General features: G+C 35.2%; 1 protein-coding gene across 2 annotated transcripts in view; it reads left to right on the top strand.

Moving 5' to 3' along the window:
* VRK1 (vaccinia related kinase 1) overlaps positions 1-14247 on the top strand; it is an 86125-nt gene extending 71878 nt beyond the window's left edge. The window contains exons 12-14 of one of the 2 annotated variants that reach the window (XM_011951488.1): positions 8383-8473; positions 9834-9905; positions 13814-14247. In XM_011951488.1, coding sequence (XP_011806878.1) covers positions 8383-8473; positions 9834-9905; positions 13814-13845 — 195 coding nt within the window. In that variant the 3' untranslated portion in view covers positions 13846-14247. The remainder of the gene's footprint in view (positions 1-8382; positions 8474-9833; positions 9906-13813) is intronic. The other variant, XM_011951489.1, reaches the window with a different exon arrangement.
* The last annotated feature ends 1394 nt before the right edge of the window (positions 14248-15641 follow it).

Here is a 15641-nt window from a genome sequence, read left to right as displayed (position 1 = left end):
CCATGTCTCCTAACTCTTCGATCACATGTTCATTTTCTGTCCATAGCACTGTTCTGTATAGATCTGTGGGCTTCTGGTTGCTCATTTGTTACATCTGTTTTGTTTTTTGGTCATATTTTAAGGGTACTAGTTCTTTTTTTAATATGCCAGCATATTCTTGTTTTATCGGTAAGATAGCCTCTTAAATCCTTTGAGAATAGTAATTATGAGACTTTTTTATATTAACTGTTTTGGCAGAGGGATTGTTCTTTTTGAGTTTAATTTCTTTCTGTTTTGGTTCTGTGATATTGCTTAGATTTTTTTCAATGTTTATTATCTAGTTATTTTTGTTGTTGTTGTTTGACTGATTTTAATAGTGTATACCTCAGTCCAAGTTGTAATACCTGTTTTCCTGTTAGTTTAATAGAATTTTCATTACAGACATCTACTTCCAGTGATTTCAGAAATGAGTGAAATTTGTGACCAGATAGCTTGTTTTTTGGGTGCCAGGACTCCCTGCTTCTCCAGTTTCTTTTTCTGATCTGGGAGGGTCCGTTAACACACAAGTACCTCAGATCATTTTAACGGAGGTGCTTGTGAGGCTGTGGGTGGCATCCTTAGTTGCATATTATAATAGATTCACCTGGGAGCTTTTAAGTATCCCACTATCTGGGCTGTACCCTAGACCAAGTAAATCAAAAGCTATAAGGGTGGGACCGTCAGGATTTTTAAAAAATTTCTTAGGTGATTTCATTTTGCAGACATAGTTAAGAACCACTGCATATTAAAATTTGCGTGTCTGAATAGCCTCTCTGCAGAAAACAGCCCTTTTGCAAATAGGCATAGCAAATATCGGGCATTTTAGACTTTGCATTGTAGCATCTATCAACCCCATGACCAACTTTTGCATGTGGGCAGTGATGCACACTTACTATTTTTTGATCTCTGTATATGTAAGTACCTTACTATAAGTGATACAGAAGGAAATTTGGTATCATATAAATGTCTTGAATGGTGCCCAGAAGAATTTCTTGGAGTAATGAAAGGACATGCTTATAAGAAGTACTCAAAATTGAGATCTCAAAGGGTACTATTAGATTTATTTTTCTGATATAATGACCAGTTCTTTGGAAATGTTAAACATTTCTGTGCATGTTTTTTTGTTTTGTTTTGTTTTGTTTGTTTTGTTTGTTTGTTTTTGAGAGACAGAGTTTTGCTCTTGTTGCCCAGGCTGGAGTGCAATGGGACGATCTTGACTCACTGCAACTTCCGGGTTCAAGCGATTCTCCAGCCTCAGCCTCCCAAGTAGCTGGGATTACAGGCATGCACCACAACGCCTGGCTAATTTTGTATTTTTACTAGAGACAGGGGTTCTCCGTGTTGGTCAGGCTGATCTCAAACTCCTGACCTCAGGTGATCCATCTGCCTCAGCCTCCCTAAGTGCTGGGATTACAGGCATGAACCACCATGCCCGGCCTCTGTGCATTTCTTTTTAATAATGAATGAAGTTTTTTAAAAAGTTCTTTCTGTTGAAATAAGAATGTTATCTGCCTTGCTTATAAGATTGTTGTGAGAATTAAAAGATATAAAGTGCTTAGAACAGTGGCAGGCACATAGCAAGTGACCAGTAAATGTTAACTGCAATATTATTGTTAATGCTGTTATTTCATCCACTATTTAACTTTTCCCATCTTTCTAGTTTATTGATGATAAGAAAATAACATGGAACATTTTCATTTGAATCTGTTTTCATTTGAACCTTCTAATAAACCTTCTTATATCTTTAAAAGTTCAGTTTATTAAACAGGTTATTAGGCACATGTGAATGAAGACTCGGTTATATTTCACTTAGTGAGTATGTGTGTTAAAATAGATTGTTTGGAATAGTAAATGATTATGAATTGGTAAAAGCTGATTTTGCAGTGAAAGACAAGATGTTAATTACTGTGAAATGAAGTCTAAAATGTAACTCCATCTTGTTAAGGCAGAATATAAACAAATTTTTAAAATAAGTAAAATGTAGCTCTATAACTTTTATTAAGAACATATAAGTCAAATTAATCAGTTTGTAGTTAACCTTTTTTTTCTTAAGCTAAATAATTGATACTAAAGGATAATAGGTAGTTGACATAAAGCAGAGGATTCCTGACCACCAGAGAATTCTGTGTCTGCTATTTTCTGCCTGTGTGTTTAGGAATTAGGTGTTTTGGGACATAAGTTTATTGAGGGAAGATCAGGTAGTATGTTTTTAATAGTAACTCTAATGTAGCCCAGTTTGTTCTGTAATACACTTGTTCGTGTGTTGCCTTGAGATTAGTTAACTCCCCACCAGTATATATATAGGTTTTGGTTTTCATTGATGTATTTATAAAGATTAACCTCCTTAGTTTATAGTATTATATTAAATAGTTTTTAAAATCTTACGTTTTTAATTATTGAGAATTCCTCAGAAGACTTGATTGTGCTCAGTACAGGTAATAGGATATTGACCCTTTAAACTTTAGGTTATCACTGAGCATTTATGTAGTTTCTATATTCTTTCAGGACCTTTAAATTATTTTTTATAACTTTTGCAGCATGCCTGTGAAATTCATTTGTTCATAAATGATGGGACTAAAACTCAGAAGAGGCTAGGTGACTTTTTCAGGGCCACGAAATCATTATTATTATGCATTTATACAGAAAGTTCAAGGCATCCTAGTGATTTTAGGCATAAAATGTTAAAGACAAAGCATGACCTGGCCACTTATTTGCCTTTACCCATAAATTGTACTTTTGAAACATCTTAACTTTGCCAAAAGTTTTCGACCTTAATGGTGCATGTCATGGAACCGTCAAAGGAAAACATGAGTGAAGTGGTGTCACGTTGACTTTAATCCAGAATAGAATACACTGACATATTAGTCTTCTAGACCGTAGTTCATTGAATCTCTGGAAACAGCTTTCATCTTGTTAAGTGACTATAAATTTGATCATATTAAAGTTTCATGATCTCCTTGTAATATGAATGATGTTAGAATCATGAAAAGCCATTGCTGCCAACAAGTTGGAAGTTGAATTTACTGTTTTCAAAAGCGTCATTGGGAGATTTTTCTAGGTTGTGCTTGCTGTTATTGTGCGACATTTTGATGAAGGTTCTGAAGCATGTAGTACTTCTGTAGATCATGTAATCAAGGGTTAGCTTGTTCCACAGCTTGTCTGCTCGTTAGCTGAGTGTTTTTTCTAGGAGAAAGGATGACAGTAGAGCTTGAAGGCAGCTTTCCCTAGTTCCGTAGTAAGCCAAGCTGAAGGGACATCCATGTGCTCTAAAATAAGTGAATAGACAAATTATGCTGACTTTATGAAAGCAGTGCTTTTGCTGAAAAAAATGTGTTGCGCATGGAGCCCTGATAGCCAACCAGATAGTTTTTTCCCCCATTTATTCTGACAAAGTCTACCATTGTATCAGTATTTTCTGGCACATTCATATAAATTACCTGCAATTTTTGTAACTATATTTGGATAGTTACAGTAAATCCTTAATTTTTCATGGTTTTGTAAGTAAGGGTGGGATAGCTTGAACTAGTGAAGAACATAGATATTCCAAACTTTGTGTGCCATATATTTAATCATATTATTTTGCTAGCCTCGTTCCTTCAGACCTGTTAATAATAATTAGCAAAATTGCTTGAGTTGTACTTCCTATCTCCAGAGTAGATGACTAAAAATGTTGACAGAAGAGATCTAAATTTAAACAAGTAGACAACAACAACAAAATCCAGGGTGGACTGTGAGGTAATGTGTGTGTTACATTTACATATGGATTGATACTTCATAGAATGAATTTCCATGTTAGTGGGATTACACTGGACACTTATGTAAGAACACTCATTTATGGAACCCTAAAAGGATTTCTTACAGTGCTTACATCAAAACAAATAGTTGCAGAAATTAAACATGTGTGTATTTAATGTTTTTATAAAAGATGATGGTTCTCTTTTGCTTTAACTATTTTATAGTGTCTGTTTTTCAGCTTGAAAATGACAGTGCCAGGCACACAGTAGATGCTTAGTAAGTATGTGGTGGTGATCTTCACCTCTTTTCAGAGGGAGGTCAATGCTGCTGTGGAAGGAAATTGCAATAGTCATTATTTTTATTACAGTCTTCATCTCTGAAACTCATTGAAAATAGTAAATCACTTTAATAAATTCTAGCAAATTTAATTTTTATTTTTATTTTATTTTATTTTTTTGAGATGGAGTCTCGCTCTGTCACCCAGGCTGGAGTGCATTGGTGTGATCTTGGCTCACTGCAACCTCCACCTCCTGGGTTCAAGCAATTCTTCTGCCTCAGCTGGGACTGGTGCCTGCCACCACATCTGGCTAATTTTTGTATTTTTAGTAAAGACGGGGTTTCACCATGTGGCCAACCTGGTCTCAAACTCCTGACCTCAAGTGATCTGCCCACCTAGGCCTCCCAAAGTGCTGGGATTATAGGCGTGAGCTACTGCACCAGGCCTCTAGCAGGATATTTTTAGATTATCCCTCAAATTTGTCTGTCTCTTTTCAAGTCATTTGTTCATTTCCTAACTCTCCATCTTTTTATTTCTTCTCCCTGTAATTATGTTTGACCTTTTTCTGCATTTTCTTGAAACATATCTGTAATTAATGTCCATTCAAATATTACAGTTTTTGAGAGACTTAGAGGAAGATATGAAATTATCTCTTTATTACAAGAATAGTTTAATAGTTCCTCTACAGGTGCACATCTGTATATGTGCAAAACACTATGCCAAGCTCATTAAGGGTTAGAAAAGTGAGGAAAACCATAGTCCTTGCCCTCAGGGAACATACATAGTAGGAGAGAAATAGAGGAGGTTATGGAAATAGTTTACATGAAATACACAAATTTGTGTACTATAATATAACTCTAGAAAAAATACATTAAGAACACAGCAACTAGAAACTGCTGCTTCCTACTGAAAGCTCACATAGGGAGACAGTGTAGTGCTGTGGAAAGGAAATTGCAATAAGAATAAAGAACTCTGAGTTCTAGTCTTTTCATCACCATCAGCTGAGAAATACTGAGCACATTCTCTGGCTGTTTTCTGTCCCTAGCGTCAGTTTTTTCTGTTTATGTAGTAGATTTTAACTAAGTCTATTAGTTTCATAAATATTGTGGTATAGTAACATGTTTGCTTTACCTTCATAGAAGATGTGTCATATCTTTTTAGTTACTCCTAATATTCTGTTTTCAACCATTTAAGTTAGGGAATGTAATAATTTAATCAAATAAATAAAATAAGATTAACTGATTAGTGGAGTCACATGGACTGATTCATGCAGTGTTTAAAGTTCTTTGTTCTATGACATATGTGCTGTATGAAGATTTTAAAACTTTTAGGCTGTATATTTTAAGTTTCTAAAGTAAACATGTAGACTTCTGTCATAAGCATAAGGCAAAACCCAAATAACACTGCCTGAGTACTCATCTCTTGGAGATAGCCATGAATCTGATTGGCTTTTCTTAGAAGCGGTTGAAAGCATCTAGAGGTGACCTTTTGATGCTTGACTTGGGAAGCAAAGAATTGGTCTTTGGTTTTTGCTTCTGAAGATTTTTTTTCTCTTTTCTATTAAAACAACTTTAAGTCAATAGCGGGTCTCCAGTCGGTGTTTAGACTATTAGTAAAGTATCAGTTCAAATGCATTTAGCCTATTTGTCTTCCTGTTTCTAAATTGGAAGTGAGAAGCTGCTAATTAACTAAACTCTAGCATATCTAAACACTTCAAAAATATAATATGTAATATATATTCTAGTGCCCTTTGAAATCTAATTTCTGAAGATATTTTAGCTGTGCTGAATTAAAAGAATACTCAAGTTTATTTTATAAGTTAGTATATCATACAATATTTTGGTTTCATATTAAACACAAAGGCACCTGTGAGACCTCATACAGAATGTGACAAAAATCAGAGATTAGCATAGTCACTTTGTGAAGCCATTTTTCTCTTCAAAAGGAACCAAAATATGCACTATCTGAAGCCTTAAGGATGTTGACAAATAACAAAATGAAGCATTTGGAAATATTCAGAAGGAAGAAGCCGGCAGCAGATTGCTTAGAATTTTACTCATTGCCTTATAAAATTGATAACATACTTAGATACTACTAAACTTGAAGGGTTTTATTTTGGTTTTTAAATTCATCTGTAGACCACTGGCCCTTTGTATCCAGACTATGTACATTGTTAGAAAAGTTGGGCAGGAGTTACCTGGCTGAAGTGTGGATTAATGCAGTAGAGTGCTTTACCTAATGCATACTGCTTAAAGCACAGGTGTTGTTTTTGTTGGTTGAATACTGTCTGATTTTCCTTCCTATGTAATTTACCTTCATGGAGATTAAGAAAGCCCCTTTTTATTAAATAAGCTTGAAAACTAGATGAATGCACTTAGGTTCTTGGGTAAAATGTATTGGATAGCTAGCTCCCTTTATAATGAGCATTTAAAAATCTGCTCTCCAAAAACTGGAAAATGTATTCTCTGCTGTATGGAAAGCAATATAGTACTGAAATATTCCTCCTTAATTTTGGTCTGAACGAACAAAAGTGTCTGTGTTTATTCCTGCCTAATGCATCACAAATCTGCTGACATGCTAACCTTGGAGTCTTGGCTGGCGTTAATCAGGCCTGTGCACAGGCAGGAAAGATGTACCTAATGCACTCCATCAGTGCAGTTTGCATATGGAAGTTCTCACAGGGGAGCTGCCCTGTGCCAGCTGAGGGTTACCTGCCCACTGCAGTTATTGTATGTAATTATCGAACCAATCTGTTCAGCCCAGCAGGGTTTAGATGGTAATCATGAAGCAACACTTTGGAAAAGAAAGATGTAAGGCATTCTCCCCTTTTCTCATCAGTTATATGAAGTTATAGCCACTCTTACAGCTATTTTTGAGAGGCAATACCTCCCTATACAAATCTGCTAAATGAATGCCTTTGAAAGTTTCTCAAGGTTCAGTCAAGTTGTTACTTTTGTATATGTGAAGCATTTTCTTTAGGAACGTGGTGGGTATCTCTGAGTTCTAATTTTCCACAGCCATCTTCAGAATGTTTTGAAACAGTGGGATTAATTGTAATACATAGATAATAACAGTTCTGACCATTTGGAGGTTTTAAGATAATGTGGCTTGAATAGAGTTCAGCTTTCCCATGTAGTTCTCTTTGGAACAGAACCCATGGTTGCCATTAGGAAAAGGAACAATGTGCTGTCAGCAGGCGTTATCCTCTTTTCTAGCTGTACACAAAATGGCCTGCAGCAAGGAACATTCTCAGATGAAGTTTAACTTATTGTTAATTGTTAGAAAATATAAATGAGGACATTCTGTTGCATTGTGAACCTGTGAGATTTGGGGCATATCAGATGGTTTTCTAAATGATACAGACTTATTTTAGGCAACCAAAAGAAGCTTTGGATTAAAATTTGGATTTTAACCAGTTTAAATTTGAAACTACACAAGATAAAGTTATATACAAAATTTAAAGTTTCATATTTATTACTAACGTCCCTCTATAATTTTACCTATGTATAGAGATGTTAGAGAATTTAGAAACTTAACACGGGACTGGACCTGTTAAAAAATGTTGTAGTGGTAGAAAGTAATAAGATTAAATTGAAGGAACATTTGGGAAGAATGGATAGTGACAGAATATAAGCACTGACTCCTAAATAACACTTCACTAGAAAAACAGGACAGGCCCAAAAGAATGTGGGAAATCCAGATGGTTTTTGAGATTTTAGGAGAGCTTTGTACTTTTAAGACTATTCATTTACAGTAAGGTTTATGGCCCTCTTAAACTTTTAATAAAAAGTATGCTAAAAGAGAAACATTTATTACAAGTTTTCCATTATTGATTCATAAATAGAATTTTACCACCAGTGTTATATGGTACAAACACTGATGTAATATATGGGACAAGACATACATTTTTTCCATGTATCAAATAGATTATCCTCTCTCCATCCCACCCGCATTGTACTATGTGGAGAGTATCGTTGGCCTGAGTGGTGATCGTGAGTTTGTAAAACATTTTGTTTTAAAAGAGTTTCTGTATGATCAATCCTGATGGTTAAACCATAGCTTTCAATAATGAAGTATATAAAGCATGAAAAGTTAGAGGTGGATATAACAAATATACCTACCATCTGGGTTAACTGTCTAGTTGAAAGTTCTCGTACTCCCCCTTTCTTCCATCCTTCATCCATTCCTTTAGGTAACCACTATCCTGAAGTTGAGAATATTTTTCCTGTGTGTTTCAACACACCCACACCTATATACAGTTACACACAGACACACACACAAAAATACGTGATGAGTTTGTAGTTTACTTGACTGTCAGACATATCTCTTTCTCTTTAATTTTTATATGTAAGAAGCGAAAGAAGGAAATTGAAGAAAGCAAGCAATCTGGTGTTGAAGATATGGAATGGTCAAACACACAGACAGAAGAGGCCATACAGACCCGTAAGTTGAACAGTTTTACCTAACTGCTTCCATACGTAAACACGAATTTCATTTCCTCCCATTAGATGAGGGGTCAACTATTTGGGTCATGACCTTTTGGTTTTATAATAAAATGCCACAAGATTTTTGTATATTATGTATTGCAGTGTCTTTTGTACATACGTTAGATTATTTGCTCTCCACAATAATTATAAAGTTGAGACTGGGAAGTTTCCTTCATTTTGCAGATTTGGAGCCCGAGACACTGAATGATTAAATGGCAGAGCTGCCAGGCGTGGTGACTGACGTGTGCCTGTAGTCTCAGTTACTCAGGAGGCTGAGGCAGGAGGATCACTTGAGCCCAGGAGTTTCAGTCCAGTCTGGGCAACATAGAAACCCCATCTCTAAAATAAATAAAATAAATGACTGAGCTGTTGTGAAAGGGTGATAGAGACCGGAACTCTTAACTCTCAGGCCAATATCTTTCCACTTCCTCACACTGATCCCACATAACTCTGGGTATGATAGTGAGTGTCAGGGGTCAGACATGGGTCTGTTGTAACTGAGCTGCCTAATTGTTTCTTATAAAGTTTGTCAACCTCTTCTTTTTTTCTGAACAAGTTAAAAGGAAAAGAATTAAAACTTTATGGCTGATAACTTTTCACAGTTCTTGAAGCAAAAAAAGAAAAAAAGATATGAAGTCATTTCTGAGATGGCTTATAAACTGGCACTGAAGGCACTTCCAATAGTTCCAGAAATGTCATGAGCAAAGGCAGCATCTGCAAATGGCAGAACTAGGTTGGACTTTGGTCTGATATGTTTAATAAACTGCCAGCCAATATGTTCCAGGATTCATATGATATGATGATGCGCTTGACTCAATAAAGAGAGCTATTCAGTATGGCCCCCAATACATTTTTTTAAAAAGGTTTTTCCTGTCTGCCTTTTTTTTTTTTAATTTTAATTATTTTGTTTGTCCTGAAATATTTCTTGGTTTCAAACAAAAAAGGCTTATTTTTGGTTAAAAAAATTTTTTTTAAAGCATAGGTACCATATTGAGTAATGACACCAATTTATTTTACCTTCCTTTTGCTAGTGGCATCAGTGCATGTTTGTGGAAAGGAAAGTATTCAACTTTCAAAGAGAATCATTTTTGCCCTGATTTTATCACTATGTTCTTCATTACATATTATGGTTAGGACATCCTTTGGTTTAATCTGCTTTAACCCAAAGAATACTTGAGATACCTGAAGAGGGAATATATAACTTCACACTGAAGGTGAAAGGTTTTGAAGTAGTCCCTCTCTTTTCTCCGCTGCTGTCTTGCACTCGCTACTGTCTTTTTTTCGCTTTTCCCCTGTCTTGTTCATTTTGTTATTAGGAAGTGAGGAGTCCCAAGGAGCAATACATCGAAGCATGTCTCAGCCAGAGGCTAGCAGCAGCAGCTATGACAGTGAGTGGGGAAAAAAATTAAGGAGTATTTGTAAAGATACAGCAGTATTTTTAAAAAACAATCTCTTAAATTTTAAAACTGGCAATTTTAGTTTCAGAAACATCCCGCATTGTTCTAGTGAGATTGACACTCATTAAGTCTAAGGCAGAGTCTCAGCTGTGCGTCGGGAAGACTCATCCCTCTCTTGACTGCCTGGACATCATTTGTTACCTGAACTTTGCTTAATGAGCATCAAGGGTTTTTGTTTTGATACATAAATGTCTTTAAATTCTAGTATAATTATGAAATTTTTTTAACCTAAATTTTTAGTGTGAGGTCTTCTACTGATGGTTTTTCCCATGAGAAAATATATTAGTATTTTTTTTTATTTTATTAATGACAAAAGAGTATAGTAAAGTCATAAATAATTTAAGGAGAACAATTCAGTTTTTTTGACATAACTTTTTAAGAAGATAAAGAATAATCAGATTCACCCGTATTCATACAAACTCAGAATTGCTTTTCTTAAAATGCTGTTTATTTCCCCCATTACAGTTCACTTTTTCCCCCTGAAGTACAAGGCGAGTTAAGGTATTTTACTATCAAAATAATCATAAGTGAGAGAAATATTTTTTGATGGTAAAATGTTATTGCTTCCAGCAAAAAGAAAAAGCCAAGAGTTTGTGTAAATGTATATTTTTAAATTTATCAGTGTAAAAGTAACTTGAAGGAAAAGACACATTATTACATTTGTTTTTTTGATTTTTAAGACATATAGTGCAATTCAGTGAATACTGTGTTTTAGGGCTTTAAGATTTTGTGTCATAAACATGTTTCAAGAATGGTTACCTCTAACAGCAGCTTTAGAAATGTCAGTTTCTTCATTAACAATTTTATTTTCAAACACAATTTATGATTTACAATATGGTAAGAGATTTTTCTCACTGTGTGATCTTTCAGAATGCGGTGCCTAGCAAAATGGGAGCAACTCTCCTTTAATATCTATTTAGACCATTTTAAAAACATGTATAATTTTCTTGATACACCTAAACTCATTTTGAATAGTTGGGGGTCTATTGTGTAAGAACACATTCTGAAAGCTTTCAAAATGTGTATTGTGTAGGTTTTCTCAAATAAAGAGGGGAGGTGATGGGATGGTTTTCAAGAAGAACAGAGGCCTCTAATCCTTTTACTTTTATGCAAGGCATAATTTTTACCAGTTGAGAAAATTTGGTTATTTGCTGCAAGTAATTTTTCCCCTCACAAAATAAGCCTTTAAAAATCATGCATATTCTGGCATTTCAAAATTATGCCAGTATTTCAGAATTGTGCTAAAAATTAGCTCATATAGTCATGATATTTATGGCTGGTGTACTTTCCCCCCTCCTTTTCATAAAATGGAGGCTACTTTTGTTGGTATTATTCTTAAGAACCTTGGATTTTGGACCATTCCTGAGGAATCTTTGGAGAAAGCATGACTAGTCAAAAAGTAGATATTTTTAAGGGAACCCTACAAAGAAATGTCCTACTTTTTTCCCTACTATGTTATAAAATCATAGAAAAGCATCCCAAACTCGTATGCTATTTTCCAAATATCAAATTACATACATTAGTCTTATGATTGGACCCTTTGCCAATAGTGTATATTATGAAAATGGTTATATTTTAAATTAAAGAGATAAGAAGATAGATTTTTTTTGTAACAATTAGAATTGATTATTAGGGAAAATATTGAATTGATTTATGCAGCAAAGTCAATAAGGTGCGTAGGACTGATTATATAATTTCCAGGCAGTAGTAGCCCTTTTAGTTGCAGTGAGAAACTTTGGATTGAAGGAGATAAGCAGCAATGATATTTAATTTCAGAGTAAAATGGCAAATTAAGACATCAATGAGAAGAATGCTATTTGAATATAGCTTTATAGTTGTTAGTTTAGTGTTCTTTGTAGTGTGGTTAAAGATTTAAAATGTATTGAAAGGGAGATACAGTATTGATTATTGACCTTGATTTTGTAATACCCTTTATGCCAATCTCACTATCACAACATTTTCAGTTTTCTGTGCAGAATTAATTTCAAATTTCTTGAAATAGGCTGGGCGCAGTGACTCATGCCTGTGATCCCAGCAGTTTGGGAGGCCGAGGCGGGTGCATCATTTGAGGTCAGGAGTTCGACACCAGTCTGACCAACATGGTGAAAGTCTAAGTCCTACTAAAATACAAAAATTAGCCAGGCGTGGTGACAGGCACCTGTAATCTCATCTACTCTGGAGGCTGAGGCAGGATAATCACTCAAACCCAGGAGGCAGAGGTTGCAGTGAGCCAAGATCGTGTCACTGCACTCTAGCCTGGCAACAAAGTGATACTCCCTCTCAAAAAATAATAAAAATAAAATTTCTTGAAATAAAAACCTAAAAATCTACTGTGGGATATTTTTAATAGATGGCCATGTTACAGAAATTTAAGAAAAAACTCAAATTTTAGAATCAGTCACAGTACAGTATATAGGGTATATATTATGAGTGGCAGAAAAAAGGATATTCATGTGAGCTTGAAATTTGCTTTCATTGAACTGTATCGTGATTGAACAGAAACTATAACTTGGAAACATTAAAAATGCTAGTTTTGAAACTGACCTTCATGTTAAGTACCTAAATAAACCCATGATGAGAAAACCTTTAGATACATATGGTAGAATTTTGTTCCACATTCAAAGAATATTTTGTACTTTTCAGAAAAGAAATATTGATCTTTTGTGTTTTTTTGGTGCAGTCATTGATTAATTATGAGCACCATGCTGTCCCTCACTCTGGTGCCCTTGCTCTTTCCTGGCAAAGCATAGCATGCGGCAGTGGGAAAGAAATGGCCCTGCTTCTTTTGCCAGCCCTAGGCAGCCGTAATGAGGCTGACTGCTGCGCCCAGAGGTGAAGTAGGAGTAGTAGGTGGGGTGAAATGTCTCGTTGGTGAGGCAGAATTCCCATGCCCCCAGTAGAGAGTCACTGATTTATTCCAAACCAAGAATAGTTAGACAGGAGCTGTCATAAGGGACTAAGACCAGTATCACATATGATCATTTTCTAGGAGGCTACTCATTTGGGACCTGTATAATTCCTAGCAGAAAAGACTTGCCATTTCAGTATATCCCAGTGCTCTCCTGCCTAAAGGGTGTAGGTAATAGGCTTTAAAAAGCAACTCATTCCTTTGCTTTTCATAACATGCATGACCTCATCGCTTCCCCCTAAGGAATGAATGCTTATCTATATTGCTAAGGTTTATATTTGGAGATAATGTTTTAAATTTTACAATAAATTTAAATTTTGGAGAGAAATATTTCAGTATTAGTAAAAATTAGATACGTTTTATCAGTCAAAGCATTTTTATATGGCTTAACATTAGAAGGTAGGTGCCGGGCGCGGTGGCTCAAGCCTGTAATCCCAGCACTTTGGGAGGCCGAGACGGGCGGATCACGAGGTCAGGAGATTGAGACCATCCTGGCTAACATGGTGAAACCCCGTCTCTACTAAAAAATACAAAAAACTCGCCGGGCGAGGTGGCGGGCGCCTGTAGTCCCAGCTAACGGGAGGCTGAGGCAGGAGAATGGCGTGAACCCGGGAGGCGGAGCTTGTAGTGAGCTGAGATCCGGCCACTGCACTCCAGCCCGGGCGACAGAGCAAGACTCCGTCTCAAAAAGAAAAAAAAAGATTAGAAGGTAGGTTTTGTCAGCATATTTTTGGACATATTAAAAAATGACCCAATTTTCTAAGATTTTCAGTTTTAGCAGTCATACCTTTGTATGTCAATTTTATCTTTGCAAATCACCAGAGTCAATTCGATTTTAAAATGTGCTATCTTTAGAGATATTTGTATTTCTGTTCTTTTGCTTTTGTCAATTATTGATTAATGATTTCAGTTTCTTTGATTTATCTTCAAGGTTCAAGAACCAGAAGGAGAGTCCAGAAGTAATTCAGATGCTGTGAACCAGCTTTCTTTCTCTTTGTTTTCTTTTGACTTTTTTCTCCTTTTCTATTTGAAGTGTTTTATTTTCATGTGAGTCTTGCGAGGTGGAAGTAATAATTAAATACTCATGTGTTCAGAAAACAAACTTTTTTAATAAAAATAAATATTTTGTACAATTCGTTAAAGGCTAATTTATGAAATTTCAAAATCTTCAGATACTCCTTAAGTTATTCCGAAGCCATGTGTTTGTGATGTTTTGGAGTACATATATATGAAAATTATTATGACATGCACTTTTCTAATCATTGTACATTTCTCAGAGTGGATAAAAATGTTTGACAGAGTCCTCACTTTTTAGGAAATGCAAAGCTTAAAATAAAAATCTCTTTTGTTTGATACAAACGCACAGTATGTTGTGGCTGTAAGGTTTGGTTTGGTTTGTATTGATTTTGTTCTGTTCCAAAATCTTTTATTAAGCACCTGCTGTATGAGACAGGAGGTACAAAGATGGGAAAGGAATATGAAATAAAAAGTGGAGGAAGTGTATCCATGAGAGAGAAAATCTACATAAATGAAAGATTACATAAGAATTATGTCAGTGTGCAAGCTGTATAACAAGAAAACAAGTGACAAATGATGAAGTGGTGGTGTAAAGATTGTGTAAAGACTGGCTTTGTCTACGGAAGACCTGTGAACTAGATATTAATAGATAGAGCCTATTCATTCAGTTTATTTTTCTTAAAAGTTTCACTTTCATAGTATGTAATATTTACACAGTAAACCAAGCACTTCAGTTACAGTAATCAGAAAGTTTAAGATCTGGAATTTTTTTAGTTGCCTTGGGAACAAAAGCTTGTAATGTTAATACATTTATGAACAATTTCATGATTCATTCCTCAAAGTTTTCTTGGTCAGAGAAATCAGGATTAGACTCTATTTTCTGATGGATGGTGTGCCTTACCGCTTAATAACATGCACAGTGTGTTTAGAAGGTATATGGACATAGTTTCACTTAAATATTTAAGTATTTTAATATGTATTCAAAATACAGCTATCACATTAAACTGGTGATTTGTCTACTACTTAGGACAAACCTAAGGTAGGTATTTCAATTTTTAAAAGCAAGTCAATTTGAGGAAAGAAGTAAATGTACAGGTGGGATATGGACATACCAGAAATTGTCAAGGTTGTACCAAGTTTGAGAACCTATGAACCAGTACAAAGACTATAACTTTTGGCTTTCTTATGTGGATATTTAGTGATCATGTGAAGCATTTATCACTGCAATGGTTAGATCCTGAAAAATGCAAAACATCTACAGACTTTCCTTTGAAGATTAACCTTTTAATGCCTCCTGAAGTTCTAGAGCAACATATCTTTACAGATTAGAAAATTTGACTTGGGCAGAGGCTCCTCCTGCTTTCTGTAGAATGTTAGGTTTTAGTACTTATCTGTGTTAATGCCCCCAAGTTTATTTGTAACACCTAAATCAACTCTCAAGTTCTGTTTTAAACACATTAATGCTTAAAATAGAGTATACTGTGTGTGATGTGTTTTTCTGTGTATGCCTTAGCCTCCTTATTTTTCACAATATAAAAACATGGAAAACTTGGTTAAATATTAAGAAAACAGATATTTCCTCCCATATTGTTTTAAGTAAGTACTGGCGTTTTCTTGAATGTTACTGTATTGGCAAGGCTACAGAAATTAATGAAAAACTACTGGCCATAGAATCCAGTTTGATTCGTTTGCTGCATCCCTCGTTCTGTTTTATTCCCTGTCTCGTACTGTTTTTTTTTTAC

The sequence above is a fragment of the Colobus angolensis genome, unplaced genomic scaffold (assembly GCF_000951035.1).
Source record: "Colobus angolensis palliatus isolate OR3802 unplaced genomic scaffold, Cang.pa_1.0 Scaffold32, whole genome shotgun sequence".
Classification (NCBI taxonomy): Eukaryota; Metazoa; Chordata; class Mammalia; order Primates; family Cercopithecidae; genus Colobus; species Colobus angolensis.
The sequence above is the reverse complement of the archived record's forward strand: the minus strand, read 5'-3'. Positions and strand labels throughout refer to the sequence as shown.